Source organism: Pipistrellus kuhlii, unplaced genomic scaffold, assembly GCF_014108245.1.
Source record: "Pipistrellus kuhlii isolate mPipKuh1 unplaced genomic scaffold, mPipKuh1.p scaffold_m20_p_3, whole genome shotgun sequence".
Classification (NCBI taxonomy): domain Eukaryota; kingdom Metazoa; phylum Chordata; class Mammalia; order Chiroptera; family Vespertilionidae; genus Pipistrellus; species Pipistrellus kuhlii.
In genome coordinates this window covers 25,415,629-25,436,005 of record NW_023425529.1, presented here as the reverse complement: position 1 = coordinate 25,436,005, position 20,377 = coordinate 25,415,629, and the positions used below count along the sequence as shown (strand labels likewise).

The 20,377-nt window shown below is 39.1% G+C and overlaps 1 protein-coding gene across 2 annotated transcripts; it reads left to right on the top strand.

Moving 5' to 3' along the window:
• The first annotated feature begins 162 nt into the window (after positions 1-162).
• Positions 163-20,140, top strand: LDHB (lactate dehydrogenase B). 2 transcript variants are annotated; one of them, XM_036457658.2, is made up of 8 exons: positions 163-291; positions 3,227-3,361; positions 8,954-9,071; positions 10,961-11,134; positions 12,830-13,003; positions 16,801-16,918; positions 18,352-18,475; positions 19,773-20,140. In XM_036457658.2, the coding sequence occupies exons 2-8, from the start codon at positions 3,233-3,235 to the stop codon at positions 19,938-19,940; spliced, it is 1,005 nt and encodes a 334-aa protein (XP_036313551.1). In that variant the 5' UTR covers positions 163-291; positions 3,227-3,232; the 3' UTR covers positions 19,941-20,140. The 2 variants fall into 2 exon arrangements, with proteins under 2 accessions (XP_036313551.1, XP_045443784.1); XM_045587828.1 differs by lacking the exon at positions 163-291 and adding an exon at positions 3,034-3,052.
• The last annotated feature ends 237 nt before the right edge of the window (positions 20,141-20,377 follow it).

Here is a 20,377-nt window from a genome sequence, read left to right as displayed (position 1 = left end):
ACGGGCCGCCTGGGCGGCCAGAAGGTGACCTGCTCCTTTGGGGAGGCGGAGGGCGTGGGCACACTTGAGCCCTTGTCCTTGAAGGGGATTGAGCGAGCGGAGGGGAGGAGCAGGCGGCGCTCGGGTTTCCAATCACAATGGGGAGAGCTGGGAGGCTGCGGGAGACGGGGCGGGCCCGCCTCTTCCTCCTCCTTGCAGATCCTGCGCGGGGAGCGGACGCCGCAGCGGAGACTGCTTTCTTGGCGCCACTCTTCCCACCATCCGAGGAGCCCCCTCTCTCTCTCTCTCCTGGTAGGTTTCAGCTCCAGAGCCCGAACCCGGGTGGGTCAGACAGGGGGGTCCTTGTGTGGCCAGAGGGAGGGAAGAACCGAGAAGGACTGATGTCCTCTACGGCCTGCAGCCCCGAGCATCCGGACTCCAGTCCTGGCGCCACCCGCGGGTTCGAGGCTGCATGCGGGTCGCGCCTTCCGCTTGGGGGACCCGAGCGCGGGGGACCCGAGGCGGTGCAGCCGAGCCCCAGCTTTGTCCTCCGCGCAGCGGGGCTCACATTTGGCCTGTGCACCGTGGGGGGAGTCTTATTTGCAGCAAAACCTCGGGCTCTCGTCCTTGGTGGCTCAGGGCGGCCACTGTCCCCCCCTCCCAGTGCCCGAGGAGCTCGGGGAGGAAGAAGGAACGAGGGGGCGGGCGAGGGCTGGCTGGTCTGGAACCTGGGCATCGGGATCTGCTGCCGGAGGCCGGAGAAGTGCCGCCGCCCTTGCGGGGATGAGGGTCCAGGGTGACCCGCAGGTCTGACCTGCTGCTCTGCAGCTGCGGGCGCTGCCCTTCCCGGCGGCGCTGGGGACGGACTCATTTCGGGCCTTTTTTTTTTCTTTCTTTCTTTCTTGGTGCTTGGGGAGCGGTGTTTACTTTGCCAGCTTCGTGTGTTGAGAGTAAGGAAGGCCTCGGCGTTCTCCGGGGAGACCTTCTCGGGGGGACCTGTGGTTGCCGTGGGAGGAGAGATGGCCTGCGGGCGGCCAGCACCCGAGGCTGCACTGGGTGCCTGGGGAGAGGGGGAGGGGAGGGCTGGCGCTTGTTCGGTGGAGGAATTAGATGACAAAACATGGCTTTCTAAAAAGTTAGCATTGAGAGCTGTTCGTAAAGAGGGTCTTTGTTCCTGAACTTAAGGCACGGGTTTATTTCTAAGGATTTGTATGCACAAGGGGTTAGGAGGGACAAGAATCAGGTTATTTTTTTTTACCATTCTGTGTATCATTCTTTTCCCTTACAGCCACCGCTCTGACCTTGGCACAGCCCTGCAGACACTACAAAACATTGTATTCTAATTTTTTTTTTTAGTAGCTTGTAGTAAGGACATATTGAAGAAAAACGCTTTCTCGGGAAAGATATGAAAGAATCTGCACTGCCTCCAAACTGTAATTTCCGAACCTCCCCAAATTAATTTAAAAAAAATCTATCTGAACAACCAGTTAGTATGTAGGTAGCAACTCATTACTGGATTTTTGTTTCCCGTTGCTTTCTGCGTCCTCTGTGTACCTGAGGGATCTAAAGCAACTAATGAAAATAAACGTACCGGAGGAAAACTGCATTTGTACCTACTTCTGTTCAACAAGGAGAGAGGCAGCATTCTTTCTTCTGGTCCTGCTAACAATGCAGGACGTGTAAGAATTTCATTGTAAGGTCATCTGTAAAGACAGCTGCATGCTGTTCTGGATTCCACTGGCATCCATGAGAAATGCAAATGTGCTCTGTAAAGGCTAAAGAATCAATTTAGGAAAATGTTTCTTTATTTCTTTTTTGGGGGGGGGATAGCTTTAGAAAAAAATAGTTGTTACACAGTTGTCTCCACAGTTAAGTACTTTATTCCAACTCAGAGACTTACTAACTCTTAACATACACGATTGCTAAACTAGGTTTTGTCATTTAGTTGATTGCAGACTAGAAAAAAAACAAAAAACAGGCTTGGGAAGCAGGGGCGCAATTTGAAACAGGTGCTGTGACCCCCAAGGTTCCAGTCTAGCATTCTAAGTAAAAGGAAACATAAATAATGGACATGGTAGTGGGTCACAATGAAAACTGATACTTAATTCTGAAGAAGAAAGAGGCTTACTCATGATCTGTGCCCGCTGTTGAGGAAGACAGGGGGGTACAGTAAATTTTGCCATTTGTTTTAAGTTTGCAGAAAGGGTACTTGATTGTACCTGATGGCACAGATAAATTTGATACTACTGTGTAGAATGCTTTCCCATAGTTTTCGATTTAATTTTTAATTTTTTGGGGGGTGGGGAGGCTTTAAAAAAAGAAAAGACTGGAAAGAAACTAATTCAAAGGGTGATAGTCTCTTAATTGGAACCTCCTGAAAGGAAAATAGGTGATTATCTAACCACCTTTCAATAAGCTTCCAAGGAACACTGAAAGGAATTCAGAGTTATTATTTTATTTTTTTTTTTTGGAGGGAGGGGCGGAAGAGCACCTTTTGCACAAACATTATTCATCACTATTTTATGCTCACTGTATTTATCTAATTATTTAAGCACACATTATATATTCAGTACATATATTCAGTACACGGTGATACAGACTTAAGTAGCCCTAGCCGGGTGGCTCCGTTGGTTGGAGTGTTGTCCCATGCACATATCTGAGTTATGGGTTCCATCCCCAGACGGGGCATGTGCGGGAGGCAGCTGATCAATGTTTCTCTCTATCCTTCTCTCTCCCTTCCTCTCTCTAAAATCAATGACCATGTCCTTGGTTGAGGATTAAAAAATCATAATAAGATTTAAGTAGAAGAAAACAATAGAACAAGTCAGTCCCTATCTTCCAAATGTGATAATAACCATTTGTACAAACTATGCTAATAATTGGCCATTAATTTTATTTTGTTACATATAAATTCTTTCGAAGGAGAGTAGAAAGATCAGTTCATTTACACATAAATATTTTTGTCTTGTAGCCAGTGAATGAATAAGACACAAGACAAAATGACAACTTGTTAAATACTAATATGGGATCATAGACTAAAGGGAAGAACCCACATTCAAACAGCTTCAGGGAGGTCTTATCTTAAGTTCTCCCTTAAATGAGTCACCTGGTTCTTTAAAGTATAGTCTGTCTCCTGGCAGACCATTAGGCTCTTTCCAAACTATACTTTGATTTAAAATTTGCAGTAGTAACATTGTTAGGGTGGTTCCCTAATTTCATGTGTAATATTTTGATTCTCTTCTTCCAGTGCGCAATGGCGACTCTTAAGGAAAAACTGATTGCACCAGTTGCCAAGGAAGAGGCAGCCATCCCAAACAACAAGATCACTGTCGTGGGTGTTGGACAAGTGGGTATGGCGTGTGCCATCAGCATTCTGGGAAAGGTACGTTCCAAGAACACCAGACAGGACGGACACTTTCAGCCTGTGTTCTTCACACACGTCAGGTTTTATTGTGTCTTTCAAAGATATTTTTATCCTGAATAACTTAGTAAGTTATAGGCCTGATACTGAACCTTCAAATACGTGAGCCAGTGTCTCCTGAGAGAATGACAGTGTCCCTCCCTATATGACACAATAGAGGTAAGATTCCTAGGGAACTGGATGTTTACATAATACTATTATCTAATATACAGTGCCCAGATTGAAAACTCTCCAGCTGTTAATATCATGTTTTTTATGGCTGTTTTCACCCCCCATTCAAGATCACATATTTTATATACTGGCTATATCTCTTTATTCTTCTTTAATCCAGAACGATTACTCGGGTTTTCTTTGTCTTTCAGATAAGTGACATTTTTAAAGAGTCCCTGTCAGTTTTGTAGAATGTCCCACCACTTAATTATGTCCAGGTTAATATTTTTGGGTGGAGTCATGACTAGGTGATGGAGTATTCTTCCTGATATATTATATCAGGAATCATGCAGTGCTCAATGTGCCTCATTACCGGTGGTGACTGCAAGATTTCTCCACTGCAAATCTCCCCTTTTCCTCTATAAGTAATAAGTAACGTGCACAGTGGCTTTTTGAGGTCATGAAAATATCCTATTATTCTCCTCAAAATTTTACCCAATTGTGTTATAATTTAAAATTTATAGAAAATTTGTAAGGAATAGTAAAAACAAACTATCTTTCATATCCATTTTATCCAAATTTACCAATTCATAAATTTTTATTATATTCTCTCTACACACACATACACACACACTGGATTTTTTTTTAACCATTTGAGAATTAAGTGCAGATATCATTCCCTTCTAAGAGTATATTTATTTAAAATAGGACATCTTCAAATATTCTCACATAACAAATGTGATTATCAATATCAGGAGATTTAACATTGATATCATACTATTAGCACCTTCCACTCCAGACTCTATTTTTTCTTTGTACCTCCTTGGACTTGGGGCTTGCCTGGTATCCTATTGTGCTTTATATCATAATTAGCTTTGTTTAGTTTCTGAGAACTTTTGAGGAAAGAGCTTTCTTCTTATTTTACCTCACTGAATTCATTCTTGTTCCTTCTCAAGGTTGCCTTCAATAGGGGAACTACCTACTTCCCTCCAAAAACAAAAAAATGCCTTGTCTGCAGGACACACACTCTCTTTGTATTTATGGAAAGGCTGCCTGAAAAACTTCTCACCACGCATATTTCTATTTGCAAAGTTTAAATTCTAAAGGAACAAATTCTGAATCCCCACTGAGAAAAATTTACCAAAGCAATCAGCTAATGTATGTAGTGTGCGATAATGAAAGTTTCTTTCTTTTGCATTTTTTTCTAGCTCGTTTTAATTGACTAGGTGCCTGGGATTTAGGATAGTTGCTTCTCAAATTGCAGGGAATTTAAATAATCACACTTTAGTGCTCACTGTTCATGCTGGTAAAGATTAAACGTAGTCCATTTTACACTACTTTTATGTAATATTTGAGTATGTAACCTGTTCAAAGTGTTTTAACTGAAATGCTTCCTATATTTTTATTGATTTCAAAAATGAAGGGAGAGGGAGATAGAAACATCAATGATGAGAGAGAATAATTGATCTGCTGCCTCCTGCATACCCCACACTGGGGATCAAGCACACAACCCAGATATGTGCCCTGCTCGGGAATCGAACCTGGGATCCTTCATTAACAGGCCAGCGGTCTGTCCATTGGGCCAAACCAGTTAGGGCTGAAATGCTTCATTTTTAACAACAACCTGAAGAGGTGGGAACTGTCCTATTCTGTTTTCAGCTGAGGTGGCTGAGCCTTGAGATGAAGTAGCCTGCCCACAGTCACAGCTGGCAGAGGCAGAACAATACATTTTTTTCTTTTTTCAATCCTCAGAGGGTATTTTCTCATTGATTTCTAGAGTGGAAGGGAGGGCAGAAGGGCGAAAGGAAATATAGACTTGAGAGATTGGTTCACACACACACACACACACACACACACATGCACATCCAGACCTAGGCTGCATGCAACCAAGGTATATGTCCTTGATGGGGAATCAAACCCATGAACCCTCCATCTGCGGGGCCCAGGCTCTCACCACGGAGCAACTGGCTGGGGCATAGTGGAACTGTATTTTGAACCCAAGATTGAATTTTCTTTTTATTCTCTGCTAGCGTTTGAGTGGTTAAAAACAAAGGTATTAAGGCAATACCAGCCAAGGATTTTTCATTCTTCCTGCTAATCTCAATATTTACATTTTTCAGAAACCTGTATTTGAGCTATCTTGAGTCTATGAGTACTTCTATGACTGTTTTAGTTTGAAGTCTTCCCTAGTAAATAATTTAATTGAGACTGTATCTGCAGTTACATAATACTTTGGCCCATTTCTTGAGAGAACAGACCCTGCTGCTAACACAGTGGGAATCTTCCAGTTCAGATGCTTGCTGCGAGGGAATGACTGCCTTGTTCAAAGACCATTTGATTAATTCAACAGGTTTTAATCTTATTTTGATGAGTACGTGTGAAGTGCTTCAAAATTGGTGTTATTTGGTGAGGATCATAAACCCCACTAGCTTAACAGAGAAAGGAAATGAGCAGTGCCTACTCTGTTCGGTCTCTGTATTTGGCCTCATTTCTCTACGGAGGTTCTGAGCTGGGATTGTCGTCTATGAATTACTGTTGGAAAAGGAACTCAGAAAGATTAAGTGACTTGGTTAAGATGCCATAGATAGTGAGCACCAGGCCTGGCCGTTTGAGTTCATCGCTGGTGTGCTTTACAGCGGACACACATGGCTTCGGCCCAGAAGCCGGGCCAAGCTAGGGCATCAGGGAGAGAGAGGCTGAGGAGCCCACACCTCAGCTAGGCCTGTGAAGGCAGCTCAGGCTCCCTAGTAGCATGTCCCAACATTACAAAGACTCAGTTATTTTCTGCCTGTACTCTCCCCCCCTCCCACCCCCTGCCCCACGTCTCCCCCAACCTCATAGCCAACATAATAACCATAGCAAACTTTTTAAAAAATATATTTTATTGATTTTTTTTTTTTTTTTTTTTTTTTTTTACAGAGAGGAAGGGAGAGGGATAGAGAGTCAGAAACATCGATGAGAGAGAAACATCGATCAGCTGCCTCCTGCACACCCCTACCGGGAATGTGCCCGCAACCAAGGTACATGCCCTTGATCAGAATCGAACCTGGGACCCTTCAGTCCACAGGCCGACGCTCTATCCACCGAGCCAAACCGGTTTTGGCTGAGTGTCTATTCTTGATCATCACCTTCAGCCATCTTCTTGAGCAAACAGCAGAAGTCTCTGAGAAGGAACAAAGTAATTATAGACATACTACAAAGCAGTTTTTATAGGCAAAGCCTGCTTACAAGTGGGACTTAATGAAAACTTGGAATTTGTACAAGAATAGACAGGTTAATGGAACAGACTAAAAGCCCAGAAATAGGCCCGAACCATATTACATGATAGAAGTGACATTCCAGAGGAGAAGAAAAAACAAATTATTGAAAAATAGTGCTTATCCATGTAGCTAATTACTTGAAAAAAGTTACGCCTCTTCCTACCACAAATTTCATGCGCCCTAAACACTTGGAAATAAAAATGCAACCATCAGTGCGGCTCAGTTGGTTGGAGCATCATCCAGCACATTGAAGGGTGGTGGGTTCCATTTCTGGTCCATATATGTACAGCAAGCAACTGATCAATCTCTCTCTCTCTCTCTCTCTCTCTCTCTCTCTCTCTCTCTCTCTCTCTGTTCCTTTCTCCCTCTCTCCCTCTCTCCCCCCACCTCTCTCTCTCATCATTGAAAAGCATGTCTCCCTGTCTTTCAAATCATTGAAAAGCATGTATTCACATGAGGATTAAAAAAAAAATGCAGCCGAAACCTATTTGGCTCAGTGGATAGAGTGTCAGCCTGTGGACTGAGAGGTCCCAGGTTCGATTCCAGTCAGGGGCATGTACCTTGGTTGCGGGCCCATCCCCATTGAGGGTTGGGGGGGGGGGTGTGTGTGTGCAAGAGGCAGCTGATCGATGAGTCTCTCATCGATGTTTCTAACTCTCTATCCCTCTCCCTTCCTCTCTGTAAAAAATCAATAAAATATATATATTTTTAAATGCAACCATCAAATATTAAAGCATTGGTGGCAGGAATTTACTAGCTATGAGAACCAAGAGGCAGAGTATGGCTGTGTCCAGTCCACATACTTTACATTAAAAGACATTTTTGTAGTCTGTTAAACAAGGTTTCAACAGTGGCAGTCTTGTTTTCCAACTGGCCTTATTCTTTAATAAATTATTGCATTTGCAGTTAATCTGAGCCTCGCAGTTTCAAATATTTAAAAATATATTTACAACTTAAGTGGAATGCATAGATGGTAAATCCATGGGCTACACACTAAGCTACCGCCGAGGGAGATGTATTTACCCCAAACAGCAGCCTCAGTCCTTAGTCACACGCGTTCCATTCGCCTGCCTCCGCACTTGGAGGACATTCAGTGGTGCAGATGCAGTTAAATTCGGCGCCGCAATTATTTTTTCAAGGGTTGGATCGCTTCCATTCTTGCCAGCTGTGTAGGCACTTCTCAGCCAATTGTCTACACCCACTGAAACCAAAGACAGGATCTGAGATCCTGTGATATCCTTTCCCACTTAAGCCCCAAATTGTTTTGCCCTGTTGCCTTCCCCAGCACACATGTGATGTTACTAAAATAAGAGGGGCGTTCTTCGTGTTCAGTACCTTGACAGAATGCTAGTGCTATTATTAAGTTATATTGAACATAACTCAGTGGGTTGCCAAATAAGGCTTCATAACATTGATGCGATGCCCCAGGAACTTAACTCTTGTTCATATCAATTAGCCTGTGGTAAAATTGGTTTCGGAATAGATCATTTTACTGTAGTTCCAAGAACCTATCAACGGTGTTAAGTGAGGACTTACTGTATAATGTAAGACGTAAAAAAACATGAATGAGGGTTTTGTGTGACCTTGCCAGAGGCTGCAAAGGAACAAAACCATTTTAAAGGGGTTAATACATGTGTTTAAGTATAAATAGATGAAAATGAATGCCAGTATTGGACAGTTGTGGCAATGAGAAAATATTTACAAGTAATTCCCGCCTCATAAAAGGGCGATTTCAGAAAATCTGCAAGTTAAGTTGTTGCTTGGAACTAGGAACACATTCCATCACAAGGAGGCTTGAGGGTCACAAGCAAACCCTCACAGCTTGCTTCATGAGGCTGGCCAGCCATTGGGGTTCTGGAGACAGGATTGTCCTCATTCCTTGGCCCTGCAGGGAGCCGGACCTGCTTTGATGAGAAGAAAAGTAGGTCATGTTTCTTGTTGGCATCTCACCTCTCTCTGCTTCTTCTCTCTCTACTGGTCAGCAGCTTCCTGGCAGCATCAGTTCCGCCCAAGGTTACCCCTTATCCTTCAGAGTTCTTCCTGAACTCTAGCTACCAGTGGGCTCCAGCACTGATACATCACATTAAGCTAATTATTTTGCCAATAGTCCTTAGGGGACTAACACCTGTTTTTGTGGTTCTAGTCTCTGGCTGATGAGCTGGCCCTGGTGGATGTGTTGGAAGATAAACTCAAAGGAGAAATGATGGATCTGCAGCATGGAAGCTTATTTCTTCAGACACCTAAAATTGTGGCAGATAAAGGTAGAGTTATTTCAGGCCCAATGCAGCCTATCTAATAATTGATATCCTCACCCCCTGATAAAACATTAGTCTTCCCATCGTGGTGAATCTCGTGATGGCAGTTTCTTCTTTTTTGGGGTTCCAATTCATTCTGGAGGACAAACACAGAAGTCTTACCTCTCTGTAAACATCCATGTGACTTCCACACATTTGGTACCTAACATTTTAGCAAATTGTATTATAATATTTGTTTATGTGTATAGGAGAATGGGAAGGTTTCAGACAGGAAAAAAGCAAACAAACAAACAAAAAAAACACCTGTCCAAAGTAATTTATTTGAGTGCCTTGATGAAGCTAAATGCATTCATGTTCCAGACGACAGTTCTGGATGAGCAGGTTTATGCCAAGAGTCTGCCAGCACAGCATGGCTCTGCCTAAAGATACAGAAACGTGGGCTCCAACATAATTTCTAATAATACTCCTACAAATAATAGCTGTTACTGATCGAATTGTTGATTAAACTTTGCATGGCTCATCTTCATCTTCATAGCAGCCCTTTGAAAGGTTCTCTTACCTCCATTTTGTGGGTGAGGAAACTGATAAGATATTAATGGCTGTCAGAAGTTACATAGCAGCATGGCTTAATTATGAATCATCCATAGCTATTGAGTCTAATGATTGCATCAAACCATAATGTCTTTCTATTTTGGGAAAGGACACATTCTCTAGAGAAGCTCCCTGTTGAAAGTGAATAAGCTTGAGTGTTAGAAATTAATTGCTAGCCAAGAGGTAAACATTTCAGTTCCTTCCTTCCCCTTCATAGATTGAATTAACATTAAAGGCCTAAAGGTACCTTTAAATTGCTTTCTTTAAAAATTTTTCAGTTAAACTGAAACTGATTTGGCTCCATGGATAGAGCGTCGGCCTGTAGACTGAAAGGTCCCAGGTTCAATTCCGGTCAAGGGCATGTACTGATTGATGTTTCTCTCCCATCAATGTTTCTATAATAACTCTCTATCCCTTTCTCTTCCTCTCTGTAAAAAAACCAATAAAATATGTTTTTAAAAGTTTGCAGTTAAATCAGAAAGGAGGCTGGTTCCTCTTTTATTTTTTAATATATTCTTATTGATTTCTGAGAGGGAGGGAGAGAGAGAAAAAAAAAATCAGAGAGAAGCACTGATGGGCTGCCTCCTGCATGGCTCAGTGGTTGAGCGTCGACCACACTAGAGATTGAGCCTAACCTGGGCATGTGCCCTGACTGGGAATCGAACTGTAATCTCCTAGTTTGGTAGTCGGCAAACTGCAGCTCGCGAGCCACATGCGGCTCTTTTGCCCCTTGAGTGTGGCTCTTCCACAAAACACCACGTGTGGGCGCACACGTATAGTGCGATTGAAACTTTGTGGCCCATGCGCAGAAGTCGGTTTTCGGCTCTTGAAAGAAATTTCAATCGTTGTACTGTTGATATTTGGCTCTGTTGACTAATGAGTTTGCTGACCACTGTTCTAGTTCATAGGTCAACGCTCAACCACTGAGCCATGCCAGCCGGGCTGCTTTTTTTTTTTTTTTTTAATTGAAGGGTTGCCTGTTTGACTCATTGTTTATGTTTTGTATTATTACCGACAATGCAATATTTTATAAAGTCCATTGCAAGTTGAAATTCTTAGCCAGAGGCATAATTTAAGACCTCTTTTATTTTCTGGTACATTCTCCAAACCAGTTTCATGTTTGAAAGGCTTCCCTATAGAAGGAAGGAGCCACAGGAGCACTGTAAAACCTTATAATACAGAAAACGTAATGCTCGTGTAAATCCTAGACGCTTATGAACGTTGAGATAGTTTGGAGGCCTATCACACCCGGTCTGTTGTGATGAAGAGCTGCATTTAAAGGTCCTTTTGCCTTCTCCCTCTAGACTACTCTGTGACGGCCAATTCTAAGATCGTGGTGGTCACCGCTGGAGTCCGCCAGCAAGAGGGAGAGAGTCGTCTCAACCTGGTACAGAGGAACGTCAATGTCTTCAAGTTCATTATTCCTCAGATCGTCAAGTACAGCCCTGATTGCATCATCATTGTGGTTTCTAACCCAGGTATTTGAGTGCCTAAAGGGACCAGTTATGTTAAGCTCAGTGTGTTCGGGATCTGTTTTATTTTGTTTTTTGAATGGAAGAAAATCTGTCTTGGTGTTCACTAGCAGAAGCAATTCACATGTCCTCTGTTAATGGCCCTAAAAGAGTGGTGTTTGCAGAACTAATGGCGTGGTCCCAGGCCAAATGTTTAAAAATGTGAGAAGAGTTTTGCTGGCATAGAAAGCAGTTTCATCTTTTTTTTTTTTTTTAATCTGGGTTTGTCGTAGAGTCTAAAAGCTTTTAAAATTTCTATAAAGATTATCCTGGGGTACATAATGCAACATTATGTACTTCCTAAGAAATGTTTTAGCATATCTGACTTTTTGTTTCCCTAATCTCTAAAACTTCAAAATTGAATCAGATTGAATTTGAAATGAAGAGTTTAAGAAAACCATTATTCAGTCCTGGTTTAAAGATGGAAAGGGATTGTATAAATAGACAAACACATGCTAACACCAAATGTTAAAACATAATACTTCTGGTTAAAAAAAAATTGCATTATTTTAGTCTACACACTCAAAATCCACTCTGTATTTCACACTTCTTTTGTCTATAGTTTGCCACCAAACTTATTGTTTATTGGTGAGCGTCATAGATACATTGGTAAAATGGCAAAATTGATTATCTCTGACAGCTCATACAGAGAAAGATGGTGAATAAGAGCCAGGGGAATCCTAATATTTTGTAAAATATTGAGAGTTGAAAGCCAGCAAAGACAGAGATTGCTTTAGTATTCTTATTCAGTGTAATTCTGGGTCGCAGTTTATGAAATAGTTCAATCCTGCATCTAAATGTTCTCACGGTAGCAGATAGATGTAGGGCAGGAATGACAAAGTTGGTGCATCCTGTACCTAAGGCAACATTAATAGCTGGCTCTACAGCTTCCCAGGGCTAGCTTCAAAGTTTTAACTTTCCCAGGAGTTAGACTGGCCTGGATCCAAGTTGCCAAGGAAGAGCTTATAATACCTAGTCCATGATGACCTTAAAATATCTTAGCCAGCCAGTGTCTATATATGACAGTGAAGATGGAGACTGCAAAATTAACTCCTTGCCTTGCTAGTGTGCGCTTTTACAGCTTAGCCTGTAAGTACTGTAACCAACAAGTTTTGCCTCTGTGCAGTCTCAAGACTGTGCCACATCAGAATGAAGACTCTGTCATAGAAATCTTTTTATTAAATAGTAGGAAATGTTACTATTAATATCTTGTATAATAACAATTATTTACTAAATAGTATCTGTTCCGGGAAAATTTATAGTAGCATCCCTTGGAAATTTGGTAACCAATGCCTTTCTGTTTGTGATGACAGTCACTAACAGTCATGGATTGTTAGAACTAGGCGAAATTTAAGGGATGATCTAATTCAACCCTTTTTCTTTTCTCATGCAGTAAATAAACTAATCTGCTGGGATCTTATATATTTTCATTTCAAGTAACAAATTCTCATTTCTCATAACAAATAAAAAGCACAATACTGCGTTTTTCTTGTCTCGCTAAACCCAATTATCTCAAATATGAAAAGTCAAAGTACATTTTTATAGGCACATCTCATTTGGAGAATGGGGAATAGGGAGAGGAGGAAGCTAGGCACCCTTTACTTTACATAGCAGTCGAAATCAGTTCTGATTTACTTACATATATTTTTCTACAATTTGTAGTGGATATTCTCACATATGTTACCTGGAAACTAAGTGGATTACCCAAGCACCGTGTGATTGGAAGTGGATGTAACCTGGATTCTGCTAGATTTCGCTACCTTATGGCTGAAAAACTTGGCATTCATCCTAGCAGCTGCCATGGATGGATTCTGGGAGAACATGGCGACTCAAGTGGTAAAAAATATATATATATATAATATAAATAAATAGACAATATTTACTGTGTACTACTTTATGGTATTATTCTTGCCATTCTGAAATTTTTGAAGATGTTTTTATTGATTTTAGAGAGAAAGGGAGAAGGATAGAAAGACATCAGTGAGAGATAGACATTGATCTGCTGCCTCTTGCATGTGCCCTGACCAGGAATCGAATTGGGAACCTCCTTGGCTCATGGGTTTGTGCTCAATCATTGGACCACACTGCCCAGGCTGAATATTTTTGTTTTTAAATTTTATTTTTATGCATTTTTACATACTTAACAGTATAAATAAGTAATCTGTGGGGTGTAACTTTATATAGACTATGGAAATAATTGATTCATCATCATTTTTTTTTTTGCCTGCTAAATTTAGTATTAACTAATTATTCTTGGCTAAATAAATTATTATTACTATGATGATGTCAAGGGCCATATTATAATCCCCTCATTTTTTTCCTGTATTTCTTATTTGTATTCTAGTGTAAGAGAAAGCTTCCTCTTCTCCATTTTTTAATCCATCTATTTATATCAATGTAGACTCAGATTTTTATTTTATCCCACAAAAGTTCTGTCACCATTGTCATAATGCATAAATTATCTCAACTTTGTCAAAGAGCAGGCTCTTTAGGCTGACTCCTGTGTCTTATTTTTTTTTCAGTGCTGCGACTTATTTTAGTTTTAGTTTTAAAAATCTTTATTGTTGAAAGTATTACATACATCCGTGTCTTTTTTATGTCTCCATTTTTTGAGCCCTTTCTTGCTTTATCTAACAATAAAGTGCACCAGGTTCATCTTGTACTTCCCCTCTCCCAGACTAGAATCATCTCTTTTTCCAGTGAGCTCTGTTTCCTCCTAAGGGGAATGGTAATTAGAAAGAAAGATCTGGCATAGGTGTGCTGCTGCCCCTGGCATGTCTGCTTCTAGACCTTTCGGTGGACAGAGCTATGATAGCCATCAGGTTGAATGAAAGAGGGATGAATTGGGTAACAAAAGCTTTGCAATAACCAATGTCTACTGTTCAATAATGTAAATAAATCTTGCTTCAAATGAAATCTGAGTTTTAATAAACCATTAACAATAACTATCAATCATTTAAGTAGTAAGAGAGCATATGGTAAGTAAATCTCAAATATTTTTTATGAATTTAAATAGAAATGTTGGACATAAATTAATAATTGCAACAATACCAACAGTAAAATAATAGTGTACTTCTGTTTCTTTTATAATGATTTATTTTGAAACAGTTAAACATTTATTTTAAATGTTGTATTTTAAATTGATATTTTTCTTTTCATTGAAATTAATATTTTCCAAACAATTTTGTCTTAAAAACATTTATGACAATTGTGATTATATTTGATAACCCTAATCCTATTTATTAAACATAGAATTTCATACATTGAATAGGCTTATTGTATAAAACTATAATAATACAAAATTTTAATATCTACCCGATAAAAGAGCAACATGCTAATTGACTGTACCTTTGCAGCAAAGTTCGCCAGCCAATCAGGAACGAGTATGCAAATTAACCCAACAAAGATGACAGGTTAATTTGCATACACAGGCACCAAGCACCCAGATGGCTGGACGCAGGCAGGACATAGGCATGCGGCACTACCCCAGCCACTCCAGGCTTCTGGGCAGCAGGGGAAGGTGGAAAGGTGGCTCAGGCCAGAGCAAAGGTGGTGGTGCCAGCAGCCAGAGGAAGGAAGGCCCATTCTTGCATGAATCTTCATGCATCAGGCCTCTAGTTAATAATAATGATAACAGTGATCTTTGTTTTACAAAATTTGTTTCTGCTCACTATACAAATTTAAGGTATAATTTTTCCTTTGGATTTACTTGGAGTTTGTAATGTGATATTTGTAATGAATTTACCTTGGTATAAGAATTTAGTTTTACAATTATTACATTAGTGCACTTTTATATAATGAGGCTGATTTGTTTTTCTGACACATTATACTACTTTATTCAAGAGTTCTTCATATCCAAACATTTATCTGAATTTATTTTCTATATAAAGTATTTAGTATAGTGTCTGATGTATAATAAAAGCTTAATAAATGCTAGTCATTACAAATATACAATTTCTGGAACCACAGATCTAGAAGTGACATTACATGTCTTCTAGTTCAAGACTTGCATTTTAATGAGGAAGAAATGGAGGCAAGGCAATCATTGTGGCTTGTTAAAGATCCATTGTAGTTAGTGGTATAATTACAACTATTATAGAATCAGATCTTCAGACTCTTGACTAAGGTTCCATTCATTCGTTACTATGTCATTTTTTCCAAAACATCTTTTCCCCCTAAATTATGTATATAAAATGAAAAATAATTAAGTCATGCTCATTATCGAATTATTTATGTAGACCTCATAGCTTTCAAAAACCATGAAAATGTTTGTTTTTCAACAGTTGGCCTGATTTTGCAAAAGTTTTGTGCTAAAAGAGGTTTTGTTTGGCCATGGGCAACTTCTCCTTTCATAGCCGAGCTAGACTTCACCCGATGCCTTTGCTTATATTTCCTGAGTCTCCAGTGCTTTCTCCCAAAAGCCCGTATTATTTCTTGAGGACCAGTTCCAATGCCTATATTGTATACCCCTTTCTGTCATATTAAGTAGGCCCGTTAATTTTATTACACACTTTCTCCATACTTCTGTGAGGGCTTATCCCATTGTTTTTGTTTCCTTTACTTGTCTGCTTCTCCTGGTAAATTCTGAGCTTGCCCGTGTCATAAAGCATGTCTTTATTCATCTTTGTTTGCCTAGGTCTTCAGTAGATGCTTTTGGCTGGGCAGGAGATGTTAAGAATAGGCAAGGGAGTTGTTTTGGTGCACCCAAGCCTCCAGAGATAGCCAATGATAGATGCATACCTTGTCTGTTACCTATGCCTCTGGAGACATTCTTGGAAGGAAAGATTTGATCCAATTAAGACCAGAAAAATTCATTGTGGTTACACAAATTTTCTTTCAAGAAGTAAACTGGCCCTGGCTAGTTTGGCTCAGTGATTAGAGCATTGGCCTGTGGACTGAAGGGTCATGGGTTCGATTCCAGTTAAGGGCACATACCTCAGATGCAGGCTTGATCTCCATGCAGGCGACAACCAATCCATGTGTCTCTCTCACATTGATGTTTCTCCCTCTCTCTCTCTCTCTCTCTCTCTCTCTCTCTCTCTCTCTCTCTCTCTCTCTCTTTCTCTCTCTCTCTCTCTCTCTCCTCTCTCTCTCTCTCTCGTCTCCCTTTCTTCCATTCTCTAAAAATCAATATAAAAAATATCCTCAGGTGAGAATTAACAACACCAAGAAAGATATAGACTGAACTTGAGGCATGAGAAGAGATACTTTGACTATCTAAGATTTATTTTTACCTCACTCCGTAAAAAAAAGGGGGGGAGAGGGTTTATATTAGAAAAATAAATAGGAGGAAAGTTAAAAATTTCTTAAGCCAAAAGTTTGGGATAGTCCCAACCAGAATCCCTTGTGATTTCACGAATCTAGAGAAAAACAAGAAGTTCATATTCTCTAATTATGACATAATAATTCTGTTTTGTACCCAAATGGTTGAAAGTTAAAAGTTCAGATGTGTGGCTATTTGATGCTAAAGTCAGCCTTTAGGGGGGAAATACCCTGGAGACAGTTGTCATTGAGCAGTTCAAGTGGATAGCTTGCATCAGAGGTGAAGTCTGAACTAAGTGAAGAAAAGGTTTTTTAAAATAGTGTTGGAAACATACAAAATGTTTATTTTAGTTTTTATGTTATTTTTCCAGTGGCTGTGTGGAGTGGAGTGAATGTAGCAGGCGTCTCTCTCCAGGAACTGAATCCAGCAATGGGAACGGACAATGATAGTGAAAATTGGAAGGAAGTGCATAAGATGGTGGTTGAAAGGTAAGTGGAAGAGGGCTTGATTTAAGACAATTAATTTTATCTCTGCTTAGATAAAATTATAAACACTTTCCACGGCTGCCTGGCTGCCTGCTCAGATAAACTCTTACCGAAGTAACTATGCAGCTGTTATCTGCTGAAACAGACAAGACTAACTTACACTGGTCAGGTTTGCTATGCCAGTCACCATAGGGAAAGGAAATATTTTTCTAGAGAAATTCTGTTGTAGAGGAACAGAAACAATACATAGAGTTAACAAGAGTGCTTTTAAAATGCTTCCTGTCCATAGATAAGTCTGACGTATTTAGAAAGTAAACCTAGACTCCACTAGTCTCCTAAATTGCCTAAAATAAATACGTGCTGATTGATAGTTGAAAGTGTGAAAGCTGCGCTATATTTACCTTTCCACACGAAGATAAAGATGTCACCCATTCCTTCCATTTTCTTTTTCTGGAAACTCCCTTAAGAGCAACCGGTCTCTCTTTCTATGACCTTTATGCTTATCTTAAAACAAGGTGTCATGGGCCCTGGATTCCAATCATAACATTAACACTAACTGTATAGTCTTAGGGAAGTCATTTAACTTTTAAGTTGAATCATGGGTTTCTCCTCTGTAAAGTCAAATGATAATAGAATTATTGTACAAATTGAGTAAAAGCTCATTCACCTATGCACATACTTATATTGATAAGATTTTAATAAATGTTAAGCTGTTAATTACAGGGAATTGTTGTAACAAAACTAACTGATATCTCAAATATGAAATTATTTTATTTAGATCAATTTTAATGATTCCCCTTCCGCAGGAATTTAACCTGTATAATGATAAAAGGAATTTTTAAATGTTGAAGGGGTCCTTAGAATATTATTATGTAATATAGACCCTTTATTTTACAAATGAGAAAACTAGGGCTCACTCAGGTGATGTAACTTGCACCTGGTCTTCTAGTTAGTGATAAATTCCAATTTCCTAATACTCAGTTACTCCTTCCACCTCTCCAGGACCTGTGCCTTTGTGCATTTTGTGGTGTACAATTTGTGTTCAGAAAATTTCCAGGCAAAATATTGCTATCACTTTGCTCTTAATTTAGTTGGTCATAGTATTTTAGGTGACATTGGTAAGTGGGACCTCAAAATCAAGATATATTTTGTCTTTTGAATATGAAGATTCATTTACTTTCATCATTTTCTGGTTTTATTAATATCTTTGGAAATGTTCATGTCTATGAATAAGAAGATTGGTTGGAAAAAGTACATTTTTACTACTGTGATTTTATAATCACTTATCTAATCATTATAGATTTATCAAAACATTTACATAGCACCTACCATAATGTGTTTATATTTTAAACATTTTACATGCATATTAACTCATTTAATAACTACTGAGTATGATTTCAAAGATCTCGCTTGTGACATTTTTTTTTTTTTCTTAGTGCCTATGAAGTCATCAAGTTAAAAGGATATACCAACTGGGCTATTGGATTAAGTGTGGCTGATCTCATTGAATCCATGTTTAAAAATTTATCCAGGATTCATCCAGTATCAACGATGGTGAAGGTAAGACAAAGTGTTACAGAATAGAAAGTGATTTATAGTGCTATAGTCTATAATTAGAGTCAATTAAGGAAGGACAAGATAAAGTATCAGTCCACAGTTATTTCGGTTATTGCAAAATTTTATGGAGACCTTTTCTTTTCCTACAAAAATCCAAGGACAATAAGAACATAAACTTGTAGAGGCTGAGACATCCAATAAATTTTTATAGTTCTTTTGTGTGATGTGGCAAATTAAATAATTAATTCTGAATCTCATTGGCATAGTCTCACAATTAATGATCATTTAAATAAGTGTATAATAGTCTTATTTCAAGTTGGAATATTAAGCTGTAGATTGAATATGATGTAGCACTTGATATCTAAGTAAATTTAGTTTAATTCAAAAGCTATGAAACAGTTAAATAGAATTGATTGTTTTCACAGGAAACTAAAATTGCATTAAAAATTTTTGTAAGAAAACTCATTTTCCACAAATCAATGGCCAGAGTGAAAAAGTAAAGAGAGTGGTACATTAGATTAAAAGAAGCATACAAAAAAAAAAAAAAAGATAAATATTGAAGCATTTTTGAGTAAAACATGTCAGATTTTCTTAAGAAACAAATATGGCAAAAGTAGAATCATTGCCAAATTTTAGAGTGCATATGTAAGAATTTGTTTTTTCTCTATCCTTTGGTATATGTATAAAATTTTTGGAAGTCAAAAGTTTAAAAATTTATTAAAGTAACTTGTTTTGATAATTAAATAATTTAATTAATTGTGTAGTAAAATTGACCCTGTGAATTAAATTAGTTTATACAAACTGGTGGAAGTTTTTGGAAATTATACTATTTTCTTTTCCAGCAACTCTTGGGTATTATAAGAATTTTGCCTTTGAGTGACCTCTAACTACTATTCTGGATCTTGTAATTTTCTTCTTAACTAAAGAATTTTAAGAAACTTAAGATTTCATAAAAAGTAGCCCGTTAAGAACCACATTTGAATGCAATTTAATTTAAAGACATATATCAAATTCTGTTAAAGTCTACCTAAGAGAGAGAATTGCCATACAGTCCAATAAAGCACTTATTACTTTCTTAATAAATTTCTAGTTTTATCATAGTGTATATTTGTCTATTCTATGTATAAAACCTAACTCAAAACAGAAGTATTAGGGAAATCTGAGCCTGTAAGTAATGAAATCTAAAGAATGAGTTTGTGCTTACAAATTTCCTACAATTCTTTCTATTCAAAGATAGGACCTATGATCATTCTCATCTCTGGTTTTATTCTTTAATCTAAATGCTTTCCTTGTCTGGCAGGGGATGTATGGCATTGAGAATGAAGTCTTCCTGAGCCTCCCATGTATCCTGAACGCTCGGGGACTAACCAGTGTTATCAACCAGAAACTGAAGGATGATGAGGTTGCTCAACTCAAGAAAAGCGCAGACACCCTCTGGAACATCCAGAAGGACCTCAAAGACCTGTGACTACAGGGCTGTAGGCTGTAGAAATGTAAGAAGCACAATGTGATTAACCATGAGCCTTTAGTTTCCATCCACGCACATGGATCACAGTTTGCTTTTATCCTCCTAAATATGTGAATCTGGGCTTACGGAATCAAAGCCCATACCTGGTCTAATGCTTGCAACATGAGTGCTTGAACAAATAAATTAACGATGGTAGTGTGCTTCTGTTTCTGGAATTTTTCCTTTAATGGTTTCTGAAAGGTTTCAGTCAGTTTTGCAAAATAATTTTTCTCCTACATCATAAATTTCCCTAAGTTCTGTTATCTGCATTTCGTCTTCTATACTCCTCCCACCAACCAGCACAAAAATTCTTGGTCACGACATGTGCTATGATTTTGTTGTCCTGAGAAAATGGTTATCATTTTTTAAGCGATTTGATATTTTTCACAGCGAAATTG

What these genes read in the sequence shown, in the direction of transcription:
- LDHB (XM_036457658.2), top strand. Translation starts at nt 3,233, where the DNA reads ATGGCGACTCTTAAGGAAAAACTGATTGCACCAGTTGCCAAGGAAGAG. An exon ending in CATAAGATGGTGGTTGAAAG is followed by an intron (nt 16,919 to 18,351) that starts GTAAGTGGAAGA and finishes TTTTTTTCTTAG; the next exon opens with TGCCTATGAAGTCATCAAGT. An exon ending in CAGTATCAACGATGGTGAAG is followed by an intron (nt 18,476 to 19,772) that starts GTAAGACAAAGT and finishes CTTGTCTGGCAG; the next exon opens with GGGATGTATGGCATTGAGAA.